The sequence below is a fragment of the Leuciscus leuciscus genome (assembly GCF_965113295.1).
Source record: "Leuciscus leuciscus genome assembly, chromosome: 7".
Taxonomy (NCBI): Eukaryota; Metazoa; Chordata; class Actinopteri; order Cypriniformes; family Leuciscidae; genus Leuciscus; species Leuciscus leuciscus.
Genome location: NC_138731.1, coordinates 41,076,667 through 41,102,644, shown reverse-complemented (window position 1 = coordinate 41,102,644; position 25,978 = coordinate 41,076,667). Strand labels below are relative to the sequence as shown.

The 25,978-nt window shown below is 36.0% G+C and overlaps 1 protein-coding gene across 1 annotated transcript in view; it reads left to right on the top strand.

The window, feature by feature from the left end:
• Nucleotides 1–25,955, top strand: part of col28a2a (collagen, type XXVIII, alpha 2a) — a 39,878-nt gene extending 13,923 nt beyond the window's left edge. Inside the window, exons 12-37 of the mRNA XM_082174618.1 lie at nucleotides 2,143–2,211; nucleotides 4,077–4,145; nucleotides 4,521–4,589; nucleotides 6,744–6,812; nucleotides 7,130–7,198; nucleotides 8,037–8,105; nucleotides 8,217–8,285; nucleotides 8,615–8,686; nucleotides 10,832–10,900; nucleotides 11,060–11,131; nucleotides 11,453–11,521; nucleotides 11,675–11,743; nucleotides 12,128–12,196; nucleotides 13,859–13,927; nucleotides 14,787–14,855; nucleotides 15,024–15,092; nucleotides 15,934–16,002; nucleotides 17,521–17,601; nucleotides 17,715–17,750; nucleotides 18,911–18,947; nucleotides 19,033–19,590; nucleotides 21,403–21,659; nucleotides 21,770–21,971; nucleotides 22,608–22,799; nucleotides 23,769–24,968; nucleotides 25,076–25,955. Of these exons, the coding sequence (XP_082030744.1) occupies nucleotides 2,143–2,211; nucleotides 4,077–4,145; nucleotides 4,521–4,589; nucleotides 6,744–6,812; nucleotides 7,130–7,198; nucleotides 8,037–8,105; nucleotides 8,217–8,285; nucleotides 8,615–8,686; nucleotides 10,832–10,900; nucleotides 11,060–11,131; nucleotides 11,453–11,521; nucleotides 11,675–11,743; nucleotides 12,128–12,196; nucleotides 13,859–13,927; nucleotides 14,787–14,855; nucleotides 15,024–15,092; nucleotides 15,934–16,002; nucleotides 17,521–17,601; nucleotides 17,715–17,750; nucleotides 18,911–18,947; nucleotides 19,033–19,590; nucleotides 21,403–21,659; nucleotides 21,770–21,971; nucleotides 22,608–22,799; nucleotides 23,769–23,776 (2,550 nt within the window). The 3' untranslated portion in view covers nucleotides 23,777–24,968; nucleotides 25,076–25,955. The remainder of the gene's footprint in view (nucleotides 1–2,142; nucleotides 2,212–4,076; nucleotides 4,146–4,520; nucleotides 4,590–6,743; nucleotides 6,813–7,129; nucleotides 7,199–8,036; nucleotides 8,106–8,216; nucleotides 8,286–8,614; nucleotides 8,687–10,831; nucleotides 10,901–11,059; nucleotides 11,132–11,452; nucleotides 11,522–11,674; nucleotides 11,744–12,127; nucleotides 12,197–13,858; nucleotides 13,928–14,786; nucleotides 14,856–15,023; nucleotides 15,093–15,933; nucleotides 16,003–17,520; nucleotides 17,602–17,714; nucleotides 17,751–18,910; nucleotides 18,948–19,032; nucleotides 19,591–21,402; nucleotides 21,660–21,769; nucleotides 21,972–22,607; nucleotides 22,800–23,768; nucleotides 24,969–25,075) is intronic.
• The last annotated feature ends 23 nt before the right edge of the window (nucleotides 25,956–25,978 follow it).

Here is a 25,978-nt window from a genome sequence, read left to right as displayed (position 1 = left end):
CATGAACCAAATGGCTTAAAAAAATACAGAAAGTTTTCTGTGATGGGTAGGTTTAGGAGTTGGGTTATAGTGTAGGGGGGTAGAATATACAGTTTTTACAGTAGCAAAACCATTACCGTAAACCACATATACAAGTAGTGTGTGTGTGTGTGTGTGTGTGTGTGTGTGTGTGTGTGTGTGTGTGTGTGTGTGTGTGTGTGTGTGTGTGTGTGTGTGTGTGTGTGTGTGTGTGTGTGTGTATGCATGCGTGCATGTCATTGATTCCTTTGTCATTGATTCCAATAAAAAAATTATATATATATATATATACTGATTTAAAACAACATGAGTGTGAATAAATTATATAATTTCATTGTTAGGTGAACTAATCCTTTATTTCTGACGTTTGGACAATAATCTCCCAAGTGTCTTCTTTCAAGAGACAATGGTTTCATCTGCAGTGCAAAGGGTTCATTAACTGCAACCATTTTAGTTTGAGTATGTATCTTGCGCTTGTGCTCAAAAATAGGGTCGAAGATGAGCGTGTTTTGACACGTTTTGGATTTCCTTTAATAGATGCCTGTAGTGAAACCTGCTGCTCTGCCAGTAGTTTTCCCCTTGTTTAATTTAACAGCAGGAAGCATTCAGAGGTTTACACAGCTCTGCAGATGTCAGGGATGCTTCTTTATACATGCACGGGGTCACAAAACTAGTGTCAAAGACTGTCTGACTGATATGAACCACACTTTGTTTTGTTTTTAGAGGCAGATTCATCTTAAATTGGAATATATGATACCACAATAAAAGACAGAAAAAATAATAATAAACCCTTACTACCAAGGTTAAACGTCAACCAATTAGATTGTGACTTGCCAGAAAGTGCTTGTCTGGATTCAGGGTGGTCTGCGATTATTGTCAAGGTCGCTAATAACAGTAGAAATGTGCATGATGGAAAAATGCTGTGCAAATGTGTTCTCTTCATGCACAGACACGCAGATGACGTGAACAAAGAGCATTTCCAGCATGTAGAAATGCAGCACAGCGAACACTGTAAATCCATGAGCAGATCATTTAACTATTTGTTTAGATTGGATTTTACTTTTTTTGACAGCAACTATATGGTTCTATTTGAAAATGATACTTAAAATAAGCCGATAATGCACAAACAGATTGAACAATACCTTAAATATGGATAGGAATAGTAAAAAATCTAATCTAACATTTCTGGTTCAGACTCTAATCCCTCTTTATAATAATTATTAGGTTTTTTTGTATTTTTGAGGTTTGAGGTGATATAGGTGACGTGTACATATATGTGTGTGTGTGTGTGTATATATATATATATATATGAAGACTTTAGATGCAAAAGCCTCTAAGTGCCATCTGAAATTTTCTTCTAGAATGATCATTTTTTATCAAGCTTGTATATTTATGTTCAGTTATTTAACTTTAATGGCAATGAAAATTACCAATTAATTGTCATTAAAGTGAAATTACTGACCTTAAATATAAGAGCTTGATGAAAATGCTAATTTTAGAAGAACATTTCAGATGGCACTTAGAGGCTTTTGCATCTGAACTCTTCATATATACAATGAAAAGTATTATATATATATATAATACTTTTTTTGTGGTAGTATTAGTATGAGTTTGACTATCATCATTTTCATGTACATCATATAGCGTTCAGACTGAAGGTTATGTAAAAGGAATGTTCTTGGTTCAATTTAACTTAAGCTCTGACAGAATCTGTGGCCTGCTGTCGATTTACACAGAAAATAAATTCATCTTGTTGACAGTCATGTGCTTTCAATGGAAGTGGATCCATTGTAAGTGGATTTCTGTCAGCACCATTTTAAGTTATGTTTGTAAAAACTGAGGGACGAGTTTAAATTATTTTCCGTGATAATCAACAGCATGACACGGATACTGTCCATACACTGAACACAGAACATTCCTTCAATGTTTCTCTGATGACAACTTGAATTTAAACTTAAACCTGAATTTATATAATACTAAATACATGATAAAGGTTCTCCTAAGAAACTCTTATGTCTTTTTTGGATATAGATTTTACACAATTAATTTTTTTTTTTCATACATAATAATGAATGTGATATAATGACTTAGATATTTGTTGCTTTTGTTTGTAATTAATCACAGGGTGAGCGTGGCCCTGCTGGCCCACCTGGAATACAGGGCGACATTGGAGTTGGACTTCCTGGAACAAAGGTCAGCCGCATATATTTTTTATATTTAAATACACTTAAATTCTCCAAAATCACCACAAACAATCAGACTTTAAAGCTGTAAAAACAAACTGATTTACTGGTCTCTCAGCCTTGAAAAGTTTGGGTCGCTTTTCAGTTCACTTTTCCTAAAAGCATCATTAGCCAACTATGGTTGCAAGTTCTGTTGAATTGTGTTGGTAATGACAGAACTGGAGACCATATTTGGCTTTGGGAAACGCATACGACCTCACTCGTATGAATTCATACGAATGACCTATCCCTGACCCCGCCCCTAAACCTACCCATCACGTGGGTTTAGACAAATCGTACAAATTCGTACGAGTGAGGTCGTACGAATTCGTACGATTTAGCCATCTTTTTATCATTCGTACGAATTGGTCGTGAGATAGTGTTGGATAAACCACAATAATACCAGTTTAGACAAGCAAACAATATCAGGCTGGATGTTTTTTTTTTTTTTTTTTTTTTTTTTTTTTTTCATGGTTAATGAGCCATCTAAACTGGGACTTTAATTTAACCCTATGTATCATATTATCATATTACAATTATAATGATCAGAACTTTACTGAAAAGCCTGTTGCACACAGTCTACTACATGCCTTTTGTCGTCTGATTGATAGTTTAGTAGCAAGTAAAAGATCTTTTAGTATAATTGTAAAAATGTCCCCCTTCATGTCTTATTTGTGACCCTGGACCATAAAACCAGTCACATGTCGCCCGGGTATATTTGTGGCAATTGCCAAAATACATCAAAATTATCGATTTTTCTTTTATGCCAAAAATCATTAGGATATTAAGTAAAGATCATGTTCCATGAAGATATTTAGTAAATTTCCTACCGTAAATATATAAAACATTTATTTTTGTGAGTGAATGCAGCACAATCGTGAACATAAATGGACAACTTTAAAGGAGATTTTCTCAATGTTTCGATTTTTTTGCACCCTCAGATTCCAGATTTTCAAATAGTCGTATCTCGACCAAATATTGTCCAATCCTAACAAACCATACATCAATGGAAAGCTTATTTGTTCAGCTTTCAGATGATATATAAAAAGAAAATTAAAAAAATTGACCCATGTGACTGGATTTGTGGTCCAGGGTCACATTTAAAAAAAAGTAAACGTAAGAATAGCTTTTATATTGTTAGAAATATTTCAAGATGAGTATTTACTGCATACAGCATTTTTTTTTTTAAAACATGTTAAAATGTGAGTATCAAATATGATCCATGAGGCCTTTGAATCATAATTGTTTTGCACTGCATTATATGTTTTGCCCCTAAAAATGAAAGCTACAGAGTTTTGATCATAAAACTAAGAATTTAAATATTAGCCTAAGACATATTATTGGGTGATAAAGATATTTATATGCATTTTATGTAACTAGTCTGCTACCAGAATCAGAATTTCATCTTCATTTTTGGTCAAAACAACAACTGGACCAAATTGCATATTTTTTTCTCAGTTTGGATTTCTGAATAAAACAGTTTTTTCAACAACAACAAAAAAGAAAAAGAAAAAATTTAAATAAAAGAGAGGGTGGATTTGGTTTCCAATAACCATCAATTCAGTATCAACATATTACCTATGGTTACAGACGAAATAACACAAATAGCTCCATATTCTCACTATATCATATTATATGAGCCATAAAATACTGGTCTATCAAATATTATAAGGTTTTGTCTAAAGGTTCCTTATTCCTAAAAAAAATTCGGACAATTCATATCCATATTTTTTATCTTGACATAGATAGTAATGGTTGTGGTGATTCTCATATATGCAGTCATATTTTATATTTCTTACTCTTTCTCCTGAATTGTTCACTCTGATCCGTCTGCAGGGAGATATGGGATTTCAGGGGAGATCAGGTCCTCCGGGTCCACCAGGCATCGGCGAGCCAGGTCTGCCTGTAAGTATACAAGCAGAAGGTCACAAATATTCAGTTTATTAATCAGCCCACGCTGAAGGTTTGGTACAGGATCTAAATGCACATCATGCACAAAGATCTACACATGCCCCTGTCCCTTGCATGCTAAATTATTAAATATTTTGGCTAATTTAATACGAATGTAGCTCCATTTAACACATTTATTTAACATGATTAACAGATTTTCCCCACAAAATCAGCACAGAAAATGCAGCACACCTGCAACTCAGCATGCAAAAACCACTATAAGATACAAGAATCAATTCTTTACTTAGGCTTATTATAATTGTGATTAGATTATGTTCTTGCATGTTCGTGCTATATGACATTTTTCTTCACATTTCTTCATCAAATCAGGGGCCTCAAGGGCCACAGGGGGTTCAAGGTGAGAAAGGACCACAAGGAGAGGGTTTTCCCGGTCCAAAGGTAAGGTTAGCCCAAAAACAGACCATGTTCTCACTAATGTCACTCTCTGCTCTTTAATCTAGCTGCAGATTTGTAGCAGCCAAAGGCAATCTGAGAAGATCTAAGTAAACAAATTCAAGACTGTCATTTTTTTTATTTTTTATATATACCTCATTAGAGGCTCAGAGTCCCCTGGTAAATCATCATCTCAAAACCCAAAGCTATTAATTACTGTATGTTCACAGGTAAATTAGCTGAGCATTACCAGCCGGAGGACACGAGGCAGAATTTATTGGATCCATTTCCTTGAACTCTATTAAACCTCTTTGTAATCTATCTAATGTTAGCATCTAACGAGATCTACATCAAAGCCAGAACTGCATATAAAATGTAACCATAATTGAAAAATATAGCAGAGAAACTTGAGACCTACTGTATTTCTGAACCTCAGCGCTTTGAAAACCTGCATACAGTAGCTAAACTAAATTATATCATTACTTTATGATGATATTCAGTATGCAATATATCAAGATGATGCAAACAAATTCAGTTTTGAACCGATTCATTCATACAGTTTGAACTGATTCACAGGAATGAGCGTAACTTACCAGATCTAAGACCATTTTTGCTTCTTAAGTTCATTATTAAAGTCCCCATGAAATCAAAATGGAAGTTTTTTGCCTTTTAGTATGAATATGTTAGCCTTGCTGTTATCTATAAGCTAGTGTGCTCCAAAACAATGACAACATTTGCATTTAGAAGAAATAAGCATTCAAAACTTACAGTCTCTCACTTCCACCAATATGGATCAATGATTTTGATGACATCATCACTCTGCACTTCAGCTTCCATCAGATTTTCTGTCCAATCAAATGCTCTATAGAATCTAAAGCCTCCCGCCGCCGTACATTATAAATAGACGCTGAAGCTGCGGCTGAAATCGGTCACTTGTTCACACATTTACTATTTTCTACATGGTGAATGACACATAGTGCACTATATAGGGGATAGGGAACGATTCAGACCATGACAACGTTTCGCTTTCCATTGGGGCGAAGGAACACACAGTCTGCTCCAGTTCTGCACAGAATGCTATATTTTAAAGTGATATGGAGGAAAGGAGGAGAAACGTTGGAGATTTGGTGGAAACTTCGGCGGCTTCCTGTGTTGATGTATTTCCTACTAAAACAGGAAGTTGGGGTGGGACATATTAAATGGCTTGTCAATTTCTTTAAATAGCCAATAGGCTTTAGTTTACCTCACACAGCTCACAGCCATGAGCAACGATTTAAATATAGCTAAAATGTCAATTAAGCTGAAATTTAAATATAGCTGAAATCAAATAAATTATAAATGTTATAAGAAAAGCGTAAACTTAAAAAAGCTTAAACAAAAATTTGAAATGTTGGCATAGCAGCTAACTAAAAAAAAATAAGTTTAAATAAGATTATTAAAGATTACTAAAATTATAAAAAAATAAAAAAATAAATAAAAGCTAAATATAAATAATTTTTAAAAAGTAATAAAAATGATAAAAGCCAATAACAAATAAATAAATAAAACAAATAAATAAAAACTTAAATTAAATTATTAAAATACTTAAAGATATTAAAATGAATTTTTACAAATAAAATAAAAGCTCATTTAAAATATTAACAAATACTACAATATTATATCTAAATAATACTGGAATTCATCAGTGGTGAAGGTTTTATTTTGATTACTATTGAGCAGTGTTTATTATATTACATTTACATTAATGCATTTGGCAGACGCTTTTATCCAAAGCGACTTACATTGCATTTCAAGTACACATCTACATTCTTATCAGTTCTTGCTTTCCCAGGGAACCGAACCCATGACCTTGGCGTTGCAAGCGCCAACAATCTACTGTTTGAGCTACAGGAAAGCTATACCAAGATCAACAAATCCTGGATCAGCTCTAATATATAATATATAATTTAATCCTTATTAGTTCAACCAACCATCAGACAAATTGAGCCACTTTGAAAGAGCAACAATTTCCCTCATTTACTGTATTATTATCAGTCGTAAATCTTAGAGTGAACGTTTTTCTATTGACAAAGAAGCAATACGAGCAGTGCAGTAAATGCATCTGAATGGGAGGTTGGCATTTCAGAGACACTGGTCTGACACTGCTCTTTTGTTTGACAGGGGGACCGGGGTCTGGAGGGGCCGAAGGGACCAAGAGGACAGCCGGGCCCGGGAATCAAAGGCGATAAGGTGGGCTGTAAATATATCAGCCCATGAATGGGCTTCACACAACCACACCATCTGTCTCACACAAAAGGCTTAATGAAGTTTGTAAAGTGGCCATACATTCCCACTTAAATGCTGGGGACTGATTGGACAGTGATAGAGGGCGAGAAAGGGCAGATAGGAGGGTACAGCTCAAATTACTGTGGGAAAAAATGAGTCCTGCTCACCTACTGAGTATTATGAAACACCAGTCAATGCTCAGAATATACAGGTTATTATTCACATAAGTTCATTTTTAGAGCTGTTTTATTTAGTGCCGTCCATCCTCTCTGTGTCCTCAGGGTGAGCTGGGGCCTCCAGGTTTGCCAGGACCACTTGGACTCACAGGCCTTGGTATTCAGGGTGAAAAGGTGATATAATGCGTCCTTCCTTGACTTTTATAGGGTTCAATGAAATAAGAAAATGTACATGAATTGACATTAATTATTCTATAACATATAATGTTGTCCTTATCAGTTAAACTGCACCTTGTCATAACAGACTATAGTCTATTCTCTTGGAGCAGGATTGGGCGCTCCTGGTCTATTATTTTGTTATTTAAAAGGTTAAACATACAAGCCTAAACTCAGTGTGCCATTTTGATGTATTTGAAAGTAATTCACTAATTAACACTAATTTCAGTTAATCAAGGAATGCATAATGCATTAAATAATAATAATAGTAGTGGCCAAAAGTGATATCCGGCCTAGGAAAATGTACATCTTCAACCTTTATTCAAATATTATTACAAATTTGATCAATATTTTTTGTATTTTTAGGAGTCAATTGTTTGATTTGTGAAAATGAATCAGTGAATCATGGCAAATTGTGCAGACATCAAACAAGAGAGAACCAACTAAATATTAATAACTGATTATGTGGTAGTCAAGGTATGCTTTTTCCTGTGAGGAAAAAAGTTTTTGTTTTTCTATGCTTTTTTTTTTTTTTTTTTTTTTTGGCATAGTAAAATAAAACCTGTAGCTGTGGTTAACCTTTTTTGCCAATAATATTTTCCTCAAATTGTGATGTGTAGAGTCATTAAAAACAATGATCCCCTCCAGGCATCACTTTTGGCCACTACTGTATATTTAACCATATATATATATATATATCTCCACCCCCGAAATAAAGGAAATTATTATTTCTAGCACAATTATTATTAGCGATCTTAAATGTTAGGTTTTCTAATGTAATATTTCTCAATATCAGGGTGTTGAGGGTCCGAGAGGGCCTCCGGGAGGAAGAGGAACACCAGGAGAGGGCCTCCCTGGTCCCAAGGTTGGTACTGCTAAAGATTGAAGAGAATAACGTAATTCATGGCAAACTGTAAAAGGAAGTGTTCAATTTGTTCTTGGCTTAATCTGTTGACTATATTTTCTATTTTTCAAGGGAGAACAAGGTTTACCAGGAGAGATGGGGGCGCCAGGAGAGAGAGGGCAGGGCGAATCCGGACCAAAGGTTTGTATTCTTAATAAGCTCAACAAAGGAATGGGCCATTCAGGATGGAAGCCAATTTAAGACCATGATGAAGAATTTAGGTGATAATCCATTCAAAAGTGATTTCAAAACCTGCATATTGATAGAATCTCCATGATGTTCGCACATTATATACAATATAATTACCCAACTATATAATTGTGAGAATGCAAAAGCATTGAAATATATGTTTTCTTGCCATCTCATGTCTCATGTCCCTTTAGGGGCTCCGTAGTGTGCATCATTTCCTTTCCGAACATAGTATTTGGTTTCTGGCACATCCTTACTAAGTACTGATATTATTTCTTCAGGGTGAGCCTGGTTCATCTGGCCTGGCCGGGGTACCTGGACTTCCCGGGGAGGACGGTGCTCCAGGACAAAAGGTAACTCAACTTTCTGATGTCTGGACTGCTCTGAGGTCATCTAAAATCAAATTTTCTCTTGGATATTAGATTTGTCTCGGAGCAAATAAGTTAATGAATTAGTGAACCGGATATTAAATGCATTACAAAACCTAATGGGGAAGACATTATGGGCCAGATTTACTAGCATCTTGCACCAGCGCAAACCCTCTTTTGGTGTAAAAAAACGACTGTCAGGATTTACTAAAAACAAAATTAGCACTGAAAAGGCATGGACAGGGTTATTTTTTGCATATTCCTTATTGCATATGCATTTGTAGGAGTTTCCCTTTCAGATGCAACATTTATGGGAGGAGAGTATTTAAATAAATCATGCAAGGTGATTTACTAAGGTTTGCGCTCGTCAATTCACTGGTGTTTGCACCATTATTTACGGCCCAAAAAAAGCATGTCTTAAAGTCGCCCTGTGGTGAAAATCAAGTTTTTAATGTTGTTTATATGTCTATGTGGTGTTTTTAATATGTTTTAAAGGAACCGTATGTAAGAAATGTATTTCAATTAATCATAAAATGGCCCTGATATGTCACTAGACATTAAGAAACCATGTTCATTTCAAATACTTATATCACTGACAAGAGTAGTCCGGCCAGGATATTGTCATTTAAAAGTGAAGTTGCAGCCCTCAGCTGATGTTGATGTTGTCATGCTGTGTTTTGGCCTGAAGCTCCACCCTCCACGTATCTACCAATCACGAAGTCAGTAATGTTTCGGCATCCGGGTTGCCAGCTCTGCTCTAGTTACCACAGCTGCAGCTACAAACGTGACAAAAAATGTCTAACGTTACGAAACCTAAAAGACCTCGTTATGAATCCGAAATACGTCGTGACAAAGTCCGAAAAAAAAACTTTCTGTGTAGGACTCGTCACTTGCCATTGGAAGCTCCTTGTAATAGCCTACATTCCTGCTGGATCCTGCAGCCTAAGGCCCCGTCCACACTACTGCGTTTTAATTTAGAAACGGAGAATTAAAACGAATACGATCTCCGTCCACACCAGCGTTTTAGCTGCATATTACAATTGATCTCCGTCCACATTAAAACGACTGAAAACGCAGATCACGTGACCATTCACCAACACTGGCCATGCGCGTGCCGGTGTAAACACAACTTCATTGAAAAAATTATCCCACCATGCGCTGGTTCTTCCCGGGTTAACCCCAAACCGACGGTCCATGTACAGTCGATACCGCCGCTGCACACGGGAATTGTCACAGATCGCTCGAATAATAGCTTGCCTCCGGCGCATGTAGGCAGTTATAGCATTGTAAAAGGCAGAATTTACTTGCACAACAGCTGCTAGCAAAGATATACGCCATGACTGATGACACCCAATCATAGAGCCGAGCGTGAGCCTCTACTACGTCATCGTTTCTAAAGTCCTCCGTTTTGACCCGTCCAGACTAAAACGCCCTCCGGAGATTCAAAAAGAAAAACGGGTCGGCAGCGTTTCTAAACTTCTCCGTTTTGGTTCTCCGTTTTTGCCGTTTTAGTGTGGACGGGAGGTGCAAACGTAGCAAAAGGTCTCAGTTTTTAAACGAAAACGCAGTAGTGTGGACGGGGCCTAACTGGCAACCTCGAGTAAGTCAAGTAATAGTCAAGCAAAAGGCTAATCATATTAATTACGTTAAGTGTCCGATGTTGTAAAGAGCGATACCATTGTGTTTACCTCAGTAAGTTGACCGAGTGGATCTCTGAGCTGGTGTGAGCGAGTGGAGGCGGGGCTAATTAGCATATTCATGGTTCCGTGTATACTAAGTGAAGCAAGGGTGTAGAGTTACATTCAAGCTATTTTTAAAGCATGAAGAACATTTTTTCACAGGAAAAAAACTTTAAATGTGTCATTTTGGTGATCAAAGAAGAGTTAAAAGGGATACAATTATTGACAACAGGGGGACTTTAAGCCAGACGCTAATTTGCACTGCTACTGGTAGATTGCGATGGTCATTATGGAAATTATCTAGCGGAATCTGTGTTCTTTTATTTGTCAGTAGATCACGTGCAGAACTTTCCAATCCCATCAGCGCTTTTTGGGAATTGCTCTCATGCTAATTTGCCCTGTTTAGTAAATCTGGATCTATATTCCTTCCATTGTGTTTCACTTCACTCAGGGTGAGCCTGGGGCATCAGGTTTCAGGGGACCTGAAGGTGCTCCTGGAATTGGCACTCAAGGAGAGAAGGTACTTTATTCATTCATCTTTTTAATATTCAATATGTGTCAGAGTTTCTTTCTATATGAGTGTCTTGTGATTGTCATCTGGTGGATGTCAAAAAAGTATCATATGTCATTATAACCACCAGTATGTGTTGATTGATGTTCTATGTTGTAATCTTAATAGGGAGATCAGGGCCAACGGGGCATTCGAGGGTTGCCAGGTTCTCCTGGCATAAGTGGCCCTTCAGGAGCAAAGGTGAGAATATCAACAACAAATATAGAGTGCAACTTTGGTTCTGGAAGTAATTTCTTTTGAACGGTAGTATACGTTTATTGTAAAATATTTAAAAGTTGTTGTTTTTTGTAGGGTGTAGGGAGAAAAAGAATGAGGCTTCTGTTTCCAAAACCTTATTATTGTGCTCTATAGGGAATACTAAAGGAACTAAATATGAATATGAAATGTGAGGAAAACTGCATGATTTTTTTTAGCTCCAAGCTTACAAAACCAATCATTGTTTGAAGTAACAGTTTTAGAAGTAATGCAGTTACATCATAGAAACATTATACTGCTTTTCAGGGAGAGCCAGGCACACCAGGAAGACTGGGCATGCCGGGATTTCCTGGACGAGCTATTGCAGGATCAAAGGTAACAAAGCCAAGCTACTACAACTGAGCCCCTCCTTACAGGCCCACTGCCAGCACAATGAATCAGAACGTTTCTATGTCACATTCATCACTGCCAACTTAGCAATAAAAGAGAGTTAAGTAATGCTATGACCTCATCTCCTTGTGCCTTCAGGGTGATGTGGGTCCCACGGGTCCTCCCGGACCGATTGGAGAGACTGGTTACGGCTTGCCTGGTCCAAAGGTGCGACTTTTTAATCTGTAGAACAGTGAAGAAAATTAGCAAAAGGAATGAGATATAACCAGTGAAAAGTTTGGAATAATGCATTTATTTGACCAGAAATTCAGTAAAAACAGTAATATTGTGAAATATACACTGTTTTTGAAAATATTTTAAAATGTAATTTATTCCTGTGATGCAAAGCTGCATTTTCAGCATCATTACTCCAGCGTCACATGATCCTTCAGAAATCATCCTAATAGACTGATTTGCTGCTCAGTTATAATCAATTTAAATTGTAATAATATTTCACAACATTACAGTATTTTTGATCTTGGTGAACATAAGAGTCTTCTAATAGATAAATACATATTCATTTATATATTTATCCTCCCTTATCACATTTAGGGTGATCGAGGTAACCCAGGCCCTCCCGGACCACTTGGGCCTAAAGGTGAAGGATTCCCTGGTCCAGTGGTAAGCAATGTTTACATGCTTATTTAAAGCATCACTGCACGCTCATTAGGGGCGATATTGAGTTCACGAGAAGACAATATTTTAACACTATTTTTAAGTAATCTTCAATGACAAAATATGTGACTGAAAGTCACAAAATACAAAACAAAGCAGGTGCATTTGGAAATCTTTTAACTTATCTAGGGCTGTCACTAACGACAATCAAGTATTCTGTTGATTATTTGGATTGAGTAATCGGATAATATTTTTGTGGTAATAAAAATAGTAAACAATAGCCTTAAAACATATTTTAAATACATATATAATAACAATGAGGCAATAACAATTGGTTCCAATAAAGTATCAAAAGCAAGTAATCATATGGTTTTATTGAACAACACTGTTAAAATACATAATGTACTTGCATAGTATAACAATTGCGTGCAATGACCTGGGGCCTCATTTATAAACGTTGCGTACGCACAAAAGAAGGCGTACGCCGCTCTCTACGCAATAATTGGTATTTATAAAAAGCAAACTTGAAGGGAAAATGTGCGGTCCTTCACGCAAACTCTGACCCAGGCGTACGCACAAAAACGGGTGAAATGAGAAATGGCGACACCGTCAGCAGATGGAAGAAACACGTGTGTAAAAGAAATGGCAATACTGCCTCTCATAAATAACACGAAGACTTCACAAAGCAAGTCTTACAATGAACAGCCTTCACGAACACCCGTTTGATCGATCTGCAGTGTAAAACAAACAAAATCAAATGAAGATTACAACAGAAATGCAAATTAACACATATTTGCAAAAAGAAAAGTGAAATATGTTCTGCAATAATATTGGCATGTTATGCAATTCATCCTCATAACACATCTGTAGCTTGTCAGATGCAATCAAATGGATGGTAATAAAATGCCATGATGCCATCACAATGCGTAATGACGCACAATGGCTGATCTTGCGCTCTTAGAAGATGTGGCAAATGGAAGGATTCGGAGTGAACGCATCTTCAGACAGCAAGAAGTAATGCCCACACTGTGCCCTTATAACAACATTTTACTCCTCTTTTCCACCTCGCCAACGATAATTTCTACTTCACATTGAGTGAAGTTACGTTTCTTGGTTTTCCTCTCTGTGTTTGCCATGATTTCGCAATCGATGAATATTAACTTGTGGGAGTTTCACGGACTATTTATGGGCAACTATGGGCGTGACATGAAGCCGCAAAAGCTGCGCTACATTTAGAATTGATAGTGATTTATTAAGGGAAAACTGCGTAGGATGTGCGTGCGCACGGTTTTATAAATCCGAATATTTCTGTGCGTACGCACGTCCTATGTTTCATCCGTACGCCACTTCTGACGCAAATCCTACGCAAAGTTTTATAAATGAGGCCCCTGGTGATTGTTTTTGTTACACTTCACAGCATGATCAAATCCTTGTTTAATATCGGCCAAACAACATTTAATTCAATTTCGATGCAAGCACTGTAAAAGGTTTTGCCACAAACTCAACTCCTTCATTACTGATATCACGAGACAGACTTCACCTCGACGAGAAATATCGTCACGTTCTAATATCGCGAGATCTTGTGACCTAATGCTTATACATCACTCATTTTTATCATAGTTCCCTTACAAAGGTTTGTATATGAGCATGTGTGTTTACCTTCCACAGGGTCTGCCTGGTTTTCCAGGCCCATCAGGTGAGCCCGGCCCCGAGGGCATCGGTGTTCCTGGACCAAAGGTGAAGTTACCACTTGAACCTGGCACAGCATGTGTTAATGATGACCTATGAGGGTCATTTCTGACTTTAAGTGTGTTCAGACAAACTTCATTAATTATGACTTGATTAATTACAAAATGACAAGAATGGAAAGAAAGAGCTAAAGTTAGTAATTTGTCAGTGAGGGATTGAAGGTAATTTTGGTATTTTTTTTAACCATCCTTTGAAATGCTGATATTATCAAAACTGACATTTCTATAAATGTATCAATCATGATGGGATGTTTTAGAGTTTATAGCATAACACATCACAGAATACATTGATAACCCATTGATAATACTTACTGACATTTGGTTTTGTTGATTTCACTTAATGATGTCACTTCCTGGAGGATGATGTCATGAAAGAAGTGGCGTTTGCTAGTTATGGGTTTGAAAAAGAAATCATGATGCAATGTGATACAGAAGACAGAAAACGCCCAGTAAAAACTGATTATAAATTAAATTAATATTCCAAAAAAATAAATTAAAATTGTTTAAAAATATTCATATTAGAGAAAGGACAAAAAAATTAGGAAGCACTTTCAATAATTTAAAAAAAAGGCCAATATTTACATTATGCTAGTTTATCATTGGCTTGAGTATAGTAGATGTTAATGGGATTTTTTGTTGTTGCCATGTCTAATTTATAAAAAGTAGTTAAATTATTTAAAAGTCACAATTGACTTGATTGTGTTATTGTGATAAAAGAAAGCAAACTAATGATTGTGTGGCAATTAATACAGAAATATTGAGTTCAATACATTAAGATGGGAACATGAAAATGTACTGCATAGTAGGAATTAATTTAAATGGTGGTTTTGGTGAAACTTTCTCTTCAGGGAGATGTTGGGTTCAGGGGTTTGCCTGGTTTGCCAGGACCACCTGGTGAAGGACTGCAGGGACAGCCGGTAAGATTGATATTCATTCCCATAAATCTCCCTGACTACAGTAATGAACCTGTGATGCCGCACGGCCTGAACAAGCATGCATTGGGAGTCTGTCTGTGTTGCTGTGGAGATTGAGGAAGACAAGCTGTCTGTTCTGCCCTTATTGATTCTGCTTTATTGCTGTTTCAGGGTAACATGGGAAGACCAGGTCTTCCAGGGCCACAAGGACCCCCAGGGGAAGGTATTCAGGGACCCAAAGTAGGTTCATTTAATACAGATAAAATAATTATACATTGATATTTTTCAGCAGTCGTTTTCAACCAAACAATTCAAAATATACATTACCAGTCAAAGGTTTGGAATAATCAAGATTTTTGAAATTGTGAAATATTACTGTAATTTAAAATAACTGTTTTCTTTTTTAATAAAAAAAAAAATCAATTTATTCCTGTGATCAAAGCTAATTTTTCAGCATCATTACTCCATTCTTCAGTGTCACATGATCCTTCAGAAATCGGATTTGATGCTCAAAAAACATTTCTTATTATTATCAATGTTGAAAACTTTAAATTTTTCTGAGGATAGAAGCAGCAAAAATACTGTTTTCAACATTGCTAATAATAAGAACCATTATTAAAATTAATAATTGATGATAACTGAGCACCAAATCATCATATTAGAATGATTTCTGAAGGATCATGTGACACTGAACACTGGAGTAATGATGCTGAAAATTCAGCTTAACCATCTCAGGAATAAATATGTATGTATTTATTCTTATAAATATACAATAATATTCCACAATATTACGGTTATACAGTATTTTGATCAAATAAATACAGCCTTGATGAGCATAAGAGACAAAAACATAAAAAATCTAAATTATTCCTAATTTTGACTGGTAGTGTGCTTTAAATAAAAATCAAGACACCTTTTAAACTAAATTAAAAAAAGATATAATTGTCATGATGTCATTTTAAATCAACAGCAAAATCATGAATATATGCAATATTGCTCACCTCTACTGGAATGTAATAGCATTGTGTCCAAGTCATGATAACCTGGTTTAGAAAATAAAATAGTTTGTTGAATCCATCAGGGTGATCATGGGGGTCCTGGAGTGACAGGGCCGAGGGGTCCATCAGGAGAAGGACTTCCAGGCTCCAAGGTGAGACTAACTAAAGAAGACGGGGGAGTTATAAAGATGTTACATTAGTGTGTGTTCACACTTGTAGTTCAGTTCACTTGGTTTCATTTAGTCCTGGTCCACATAGCATTCACATTGGCATTTTAACACTGGAACTAAAGGCACAGGGATATGTTCACAACCTGATTGGTCCGCTTTTATTACGTATATCTCGCAACAGAACTTACCGAACATCCAAAACTATGCTGTGTGCTGGGATAAATGCCCTTGTTGTGTGTGCGTAGCCGACATATGCTGGTATTTTGAGCAGGTGAGAACTCGTGAAGAGCTTATAAAATGTGTAAAGGAGTCAAAACACCGTCAGGAATCCCTCCATCACACACACAAACCCAGATCTGCAGTGAGGAGACGCGGTTCTGATGCCTGTGATGGGCAACATCACGACTGTGAAGAGGAATAAACAGCATTCTGTCCTTTTTAGGGTCGCATCTTGTGACATCATTTCCTGTTTTTGGTCTTTGCCTCATGTTGCGTTTATATTTTAGTTGAACCGTACCAGAGTTCGTTTGGAAGCGGAGCGAGACCCATGTTTTCAGGGATCTCGGTCCACTTGTTTGGTGCGCATCAGGGTTCGGATGGCAGCGTTCACACTTATTCAAATGAACAATCGCACTAACAGAGCAATCGCACAAGTGTTCATTTTAATCCAACCAAACATGCCAAGTGTGAACACACTCTTACACTCCTATTCGCACGGGATTAGTATTATCTGGGGACCTTGTGTGATTTGGAAATTACCCACCCACATCTAAATTTCGTGCATTCGCACGGGATAAGCGAAGCCTGTGATTTTACTGACGGATATATGATGTCACTAGGCTATTGCTTGGAAATGTCTTGCTGTTATTATAGGTCTAGCTGTATGATATATCATAAACAGAAGAATGTTCCTACCGCATGCTGTGCTATACATGTCATCCATCTAATCATGGTTTTCAGTTTTCTCTTTCTGCAAATTGTATAGTTGTATGGTGTATAGCGATATGACCCAGCACCCAAAATACTATTAAAACACTCAAACTCAATTCTTTGCGAAAGATGGATAAAAAAAGCGCACAGGAAACAAAAACCTTGAAAAAATTATAAACGACTTCGCCAAATCACAGAGATGACTAATATTATCACAGGACCTCGGTGTTCGGCGAAATATGGTCGGTCATTTACGGGGGAATTTTTACGTAAAAAATTACAGACATGGCCGATTCGCACGGGATTAAGATCACAGACAACCTCCGCAATTATTACAAATGACTAGAGGTCACCAGGTAATACTTATCCCGTGCGAAGAGGGCTTTAAAGGCACAGCCGTATAAAAGCAACCTGCTTAGTTCAGGTCTAAATGAAAAAAGGGTCAGAAAGATTTTTTGGATGAAAAATAGTATTTTTTAAGTGTACCTCAGGTATAAAAATTCAATGATTTTAAAATCACTGATATCAATGATATGACCCCGTTCATCTGTATGTCTCTCTGTCCTGCAGGGTGATCGTGGTTTGCCTGGGGAAAGGGGCTTTAAAGGAACCAAAGGTGACTTTGGTGACCCAGGGACTCCAGGACTAGCTGTGAGTTCATTTAGTCAATATAAACCATCGTTTGTGCAAAGAGCAGACAGTGTAAATACTAAATCACACTGTACATTAGTGTGTTTAATGAGTGTTTAAATCTCCTCCATTAGGGAAGACCAGGATTCAAGGGCGAACAAGGACTCACGGTAAGATCAAATACATTCGCATCTTTTCAATTGTAGATTAGGTTTAGTAGATGTTAAATTTAGTAATGCAATGATAACATATGCATTGTAAATATTAGCAAATTCAGTCATTTTTAGAGATTTTTCAGATTTTTCAGAGAGAAGGCATAATCATGCTTATTAAAGTGTTAATTTTAGGAAAACTGCAACAATTTGCTTTGTAATTATTAGCAAATTCAGTCATTTTCAATGCTTTTCAGAGGAAAGACAATCCAGCTGATTAAGGAGTTATTTTTAGGGAAACTATGCAACATATGCATTGTAAATATAAGTAACTATAATATTATAATATATAAGTAAACTACGTTTTTAGAGGGAAGACAATCAAGCTTGAGTTAATATTTGGAAAACTATGCAACCATATGCATTGTAAATATTAGCAAATACAGTCATTTTTCAATAAGTTTTTCATAGATAAGGCATAATCCAGCTGATTAACAAGTTCATTTTAGGGAAACAACAATATGCATTGTAAATATTAGAAAATGTAATAATTTTTAATGATTATTCAGAGAAGACATAATCAAGCTTGTTCAATAGGTAATACAGTATTAGAAAAACTGCAACCATATGCACTCTAAATATTAGTAAATTCAGTCATTTTCAATGTTTTTTTGGAGAGAAGACATAATTAAGCTTGAGTTTATGTTTGGAAGACAATGCAACCATATGCATTGTAAATATTAGCAAATACAGTCATTTTTTAATTTTTTTTTCATAGAGAAGGCATAATCCAGCTGATTAACAAGTTCATTTTAGGGAAACAACAATATGCATTGTAAATATTAGAAATTGTAATACTTTTTAATGATTATTCAGAGAAGACATAATCAAGCTTGTTAGGTAATACAGTATTAGAAAAACTGCAACCATATGCACTCTAAATATTAGTAAATTCAGTCATTTTCAATGTTTATTTAGAGGGAAGACATAATTAAGCTTAAGTTAATGTTTGGAAGACAATGCAACCATATGCATGGTAAATATTAGCAAATTCAGTCATTTTCAATGTTTTTTTTAGAGGGAAGACATAATTAAGCTTGAGTTAATGTTTGGAAGACAATGCAACCATATGCATGGTAAATATTAGCAAATTCAGTCATTTTTTTATGATTTTTCAGAGAGAAGACATAATCAAGCTGATCAAGGAGATTTGTGGTGAGTCTCAGGTTTTAAAAATGGCAAATCAAATGATTTGATAATGAAATAACAGGTGCGTCATGATATGACTGTATATTTCTAGGATGTGGTATCAAGTGCAAGGAAAGGCCCATGGAGCTGGTGTTTGTGATTGACAGCTCTGAGAGCGTGGGCCCGGAAAACTTTGAGATCATCAAGGACTTTGTCACAGCCTTGGTGGACCGTGTCACAGTGGGCCGTAATGCCACGAGAATTGGTCTCATTATTTACAGTTTGGAAGTCCATCTGGAGTTTAACCTGGCCAGGTATATGACAAAGCAGGACGTCAAGAGGGCGATCAGGAACATGCCTTACATGGGAGAGGGCACCTATACTGGCACTGCCATCCGCAAAGCCACACAGGAGGCCTTTTACAGCGCCAGGAACGGTGTCAGGAAAGTAGCCATCGTCATTACGGATGGACAAACGGATAAAAGGGAATCCGTTAAGCTGGATATTGCAGTGCGTGAGGCTCAAGTGGCGAATATTGAGATGTATGCGCTGGGTATCGTGAACACCTCTGACCCCACACAAGCAGAGTTCCTGAGGGAGCTCAACCTCATTGCCTCTGACCCTGACAGTGAACACATGTTCCTCATTGATGACTACAACACGCTGCCAGGTGAGCATGGAAGAAATATAGCCTATATGCACAGAGAAATGATTGTGTATTTTTAACTGCATATTGGCCTGGGAGATATAACTAAAAATATATATTTTATAATATATAATAATAAACAATAAATTGCATTAAATGTAATAAAACAAATACATATATTTTGTTTACAATGATTGTTATAAAAGATAAATAGCCTAAATGCACAGATAAATGATTATGTATTTTTAACTGCATGCATATTGGCCTGGGTGATATAACTAAAATATATATATTTAATAATATAAAATAATAAACAATACATTTTATTAAATGTAATAATAAAACTAATAAATATATTTTGTATACAATGATTGTTATAAAACATAAATGTTGACATATATAATAGTCAATAGGCTGAAAAATATGATAATTATTTCAAATATAAAATAACAAATAATAAAATTGTATTAAATATAATATAAAATAAATCATTTGTTATAAAACAAATGATGGCAATATTGAATCTTGTCAATCGGCTGAATTATAATGCGATAATGAAATATGAAATAAACATTTTTATACAATGATTGTTATAAAACATAAATATTGACATATATATGTAATAGTCAATAGGCTGAAAATATAATAAAAATGACATTTTAAAATATAAAATTGTATTAAAGATAATATTAAAGATAATTTTTTGATAAAACATTGACGATGTTGAATATTGTCAATTATATTTTATAATACAAAATAATTCAATTATAAATTTGTATTAAATATATGTTTTTATAACAGCCATTGTCACCAATTATACTGAAAATGTGTAATGCAAGAATTAAAATACGGCAAAAATCTAGTTAAAATAATCAAGGCATGTTTTCTAATTTCATATATTTAACTATTTTTATGCACATGCACCAATTCAGCAATAGAGTAATACTATACACCTACATATAAAAATGAATAAATTAAAAACATAAGTGGCGTTCTGAGTTCTGAGTGGCATTTGAGTGGTGCAAACATTTGTAAAGTTCTGAATCGATTCACTGAAATGGAAATTTTGAACTGATTCCCTAAAATGAATGAATCTTACCAATTTTAACAATTTTTTTCCAGATTTTTAAATCAGATACACTATTTAAACATCCCTAAACAAATCTTAACTCATGTTCAATTTAATGATACGCGTTTAAGATCGCAATATTCATGATGTTGCCTAATTTTGTATCAGCAAGTCATCATGAAGAGTCTAAAGGATTCCTGTAGTCGTCATTTCCATAGATATCATATAATAAAGGCTAGATGTCTCGTCCGCGCTGCTGGCCAATGGAAGTCGACGTCCGCACACGGCGGCCATCTTGCCACAGGGAGCTCGCTCACTCGTAACATTGTGTTAATGGTGCGTGTACTTTTTAAATAACCATAACTTGCTCAATTTTCTACCGATTTTCAAACGGTTTGGTTTGTTATAAACGTCAGAGATGTAGTTATGACACTGCATACTTATCAATAAATATAATATTATATATTTAAACATGTTCAAGCATCCAGAATTATAGCCACGTTCATAACGTTTGTAAGAAACCAAACCGTTTGTAAATCCGTCAAGATTTCAGCGAGATAAGAGGATTTGTGTTCGTGCTGATCACTCACCTTACTTCAGATACCACAGAGCTCGCCAGAAAGCTCCCCTGTGACAAGATGGCCGCCGGTGTGATGCCGTTCGAGACTCCGCCTTAAGACATCTAGCCTTATATGGAATTATGGTCATTTCAACAGTTTCAAGCTCAAACGAACCGCATCTTGCTCTGTGTTCGTGTCTTTACGCAGCTCTGGAGTCTAAGCTGGTCAGCCAGTTCTGTGAGGATGAGAACGGGGCCCTCTTCTTCAACAAGGTTACCAACGGCTTGAACGGAAACAACGGCTATGTCTACAACAACGGCCAAAAAGACATTTACTCAAACGGGAACAGTGTTTATGGGAGCAGATTTCAGGAGTCACTGGACAGATCGGCGGTGACGGGTCACACCAGAGGCAGAGGACACAGCATACCTCTTCCCATCAACCCTGGCCCTCTCAAAGCACAGGTCAGCTCACATAAACTAACTTACTGTGAATTTCATTTATACTGTAAACACATGCAAAAGTGATTTGAAGCAGGGCGCTGTCTGAGTGTGTGTTGTGTTGTGCTGTACAGGGGGAGAATGACTATGACGCAGAGGATCATGACATAAAGACACGAACTCAAAGTGGAGGCACCATTGCTGTTGTCAATAAGACCGTCCAACCTGTACAGCAAGGAACCTCTTCGTCATCATCGGTATCAGTATCTTCATCAGTGTCGACGCATTCTACCTCGGTGAATGTGAACGCAAAGCCTCGTCCTGTAGTGATAAAAGGTAATAAGGAAACACAATGCACTCCACACCAACATTCTCCAGCTAAATGGAAAATTCGGTCATTTACTCCAATTATGCCCTTCTATAAAGTCTTGATTTGTTTTTGGGGTCTTATATTTACATTTTCTTATTACATTTTCTGGGGTCTTATTACACATTTTACATTATTGCAGCACCTCTCTTCCAGTCTGTCAGTAACACTCTGGTTTAGTTCCTGTCTCTATGAAGCCCCTCCCTCTAAAAAGCACAATGTGCTCTGATTGGTTGGATGGACCGGTGTGCTGTGATTGGTCAACCGCTTCGAGCGTGTTTCGTAAATGTCACGCCCCCTTAACCATGAGTTTCAATACTCTACTAACTAACTCAACCAGGCCTCGGCCCTTTTTTGCGTATGCCTTCTATTTTGTAGGTAGAATTATTTAAATGAGGAATATTGTGACGTTCGTACCCGGAAGAAAACTCAAGACTACAATGGAGGCGTTTCAGGGAGTTCAGAAACAGTGACACTGATATAGAGAATAACTCAGAGCTTTTTCATGCTCAAACAGCAACATTACACGCTGAAGACAGTTTATAGTGTAAAAAAAAGTGTAATAGTGAACTGATCTTACTTTCTCTTCTTCTGGGGTTTGTCAGAATCAGCTCCCCTGGATCCTCGGTGTCTGCTCAGTATCAGTCAGGGTTCCTGTAGAGACTACATCATTCGCTGGTACTACGACAAACAGGCGAACGCGTGTGCTCAGTTCTGGTATGGAGGCTGTCAGGGCAACGACAACCGTTTCCAGACAGAAGAGGAATGCAAGAAGACGTGTGTCCGCGCCAGCACAGGTATTACTCACTCCTGCAGACGGGAATTCTGCTGCGGTTATAAAACACAAATATTGGCGTTAATAAATATTGTCAATAGGCTGATTATCATACAAATTATATTTTATAATAATGTTTTTATTATTACCATTTAGCCTGTATTGAAAAATATAAATAAAAAACATAAAATGTAATGCAAGAATTCAAATACAGCAAAAAATCTAGTTAAAATAATCAAGGTTTTCTATTTTTAGATATTGAACTATTTTCATGCACATGCACCAATATAATAATAAATGAAAAACATAAGTCTGGATTCTCCTAGTTAAAAGAAATCTTTAGGGAATGTTCTAGGTTTAATACAAGTTAAGCTGTCAACTGCAGCGCTGTGATTATTATTGCAATTATTATTGCTACATTTATTGAAATTAAGCCTTAAAAACTACTCATTCCGGCCAGTGTTACTATTGTTAACTAAAACTAAATAATTGAAATTATTGTCTGTAATTGAAATTAAGCTGAAATAATATCAAATATGATTGTTAGATGAAAAACTGTAAACTTAAAAATTTGAGCTGTTGCTTTAGCAACTAACTGAAATGTTGAAATACTAAAAAATTACTAAAACTAATAAATATTATATTATGTAAACACATACTAAAATAACATAATTTGTGGCATAATGCCAATTATGTTTTTAATGTAAATTTAATATAATTTTTATACAAAATAAATGTTACCTAAACCACAGTTTAGGCAGAAATGTGAAATAATTTTTGCTAAAGCACTGTGAATTATTAGGTAAAAACAAAAGGTAAAGTTGTCTAAAAAAAAGTTGTTTAGATAAACTTTTGCCTATGCATTACAGACGTAATACTTGAGAACATTATATAACAAATACTGTCAAAAACAGAACTTTCCTTTAAAATGTGCAAAGCTTTACATCTTTCTGTCATATTTTACTGACTTTTTCTGCCATTTTTTTTATAGCTGGCTAAACTGGATGAAGATCTACATCGGTCATCCTACACTCAACCTCAATAGATGAACTTTATGCTGGTGATGATGATGATGATGATGATGATGATGATGGTGATGATGATGATGTACCTCAATGACAGATGCCCACTTCGGTCCCTTCTTTTTATATCATAAAAATGTTCCCCAACTTTAACTCTTTCCCGCCAGCGATTTTTATTTTTAAAAAGTTGCTAGCCAACACCAGCATCTTTGATCATTTAAAAAAAAAAAAACTTTCATGGCCTCCAGAATATTTTGTTGTAAGAATATCTGAACCTACAATATATTAAAAGAATGAGCCTTAAAAAAGAATGAGCTTCTGCTTAGAAAACAAACAAACAAACAAAACAATTTTATTCCAGCTTTATCCATTTTTTTTTTATCAACACTTTAATAATGAGTAAGTTAGGTGAGAAAATCGCATTTTTGTTAAAGACTACTTCTGGATCGGATTCAGAACGCTAATCAAAACATAGATCGAGTCCATCGATACTCCCAAAGCATCACAGTCCTGTACCTCTTCCTGGGTCGACATTTCATGCAGTAACATTAGGCAGTTTTGATGAATGAGCTGTTGAATGTTTGATGATCACATTAACTTATGGCTCGGCTGTTTCTGCTTCTTCTTCGCTTGTTTTTAGATCCGGAGATTCTGTTCTCTTTCAAAACATGCGCAATAGCGCCCCCTACCGTATAACAGTGAAAACATGGATTGCCGGAAAATTTCGTCAATGACTAGGAAAGAGTTAAAGGGTTATTTCAACCAAAACATTACAATTCTGTCATTAATTACTCGCCCTCATGTCGTTCCAGACCCGTAAGACTTTCGTTCATCTTCAAAACACAAATGAAGATATTTCTGATGAAATCTGAGAGCTTTCTGACCCTCCATTGACAGCCATCAACCCACACTTTGACACTTCAGAAAGTTCAGAGAGATCGTAAAACTAATCCATATGAATTGAGCGGTTAAGTCCATATTTCTGACGAGACTCGATCGCTTTATATGATGAACAGATTTAATTTATTCATTTATAAACATTCATCAACTCACACATCAGTTGTGGTAAACGAAAGCTCAAGCATGTTCAATTGACTTGCGGGAACCAATGAGGTTCATTCTCGTGTCGTGTTACGCATCATGCTTGAGCTTCAGCAAGAACCAATGAGGTTCATTCTCGCGTTACGCATCATGCTTGAGCTTCAGCAAGAACCAATGAGGTTCATTCTCGTTTCGTGTTACGCATCATGCTTGAGCTTCAGGAAGAACCAATGAGGTTTGCATCTTCTGTTTATGTTCGCTAAAGCCTAAATTAAATCTGTTCATCATTTAAAGCGATCGAGTCTCTTCAGAAAATTTGGACTAAACCGCTCAACTCATATGGATTAGTTTTACAATCTCTTTATGAACTTTCTGAAGCGTCAAAGTGGTAGTTGCGTCGCTGTCAATGGAAGGACAGCAAATGATTTTGATTGAATCAAAAAGCTCTTCATTAGTGTTCTGAAGATGAACGAAAGTCTTACGTGTCTTACATGTGCCTAAAGTGAAACACGGGTGTTAGTGTGAAGCTTCCATATTCATTTATAAGCACAACATTTCTTATTTGTCTTGGTATCCACTGAGAATCTGTGCACTGCTCTACATGTGACAGTTGTGACATGCAGAAATATTATTTACAACCTTCACTGGGAATTGATTGTATATATATATGTTTTGTTTTATTTAAAATTGATATACAATTTGTGACTTGAGTAAAGACACAGGCAGGATTTTAGCAGATTTAGCAGATTGCAGAAACATCATAAATGATGTCTTGAGGGTTTTATAGGGATATTGTCATTTTGTAGGGAGTAAAAGAATATCAAGCAGTCAAGTCACTAAGTTGTAATAATGTAAATGCAATTACGATTTTCAAAACCGAAAACATTTTGTATATATTATTTTTCATGTGTCACAGTGGCTTTATAGTGTTATTCACACAAATTAGTTTTGCAATCCTGAATTTTGTATTCTTTTGTCTTTTTTTTTATGAACCAACCTTGTTCTAATTGTTGTCTGAAATAATGGTAGACATTGACATTTTGACTGTTTTATGCAAATTATATATTTTAAGGTATTCTTTTGTGGAATTCTTGAATAAAATGTTTGTTTAATAATGATGTCTACCTTTGTGCTTGTT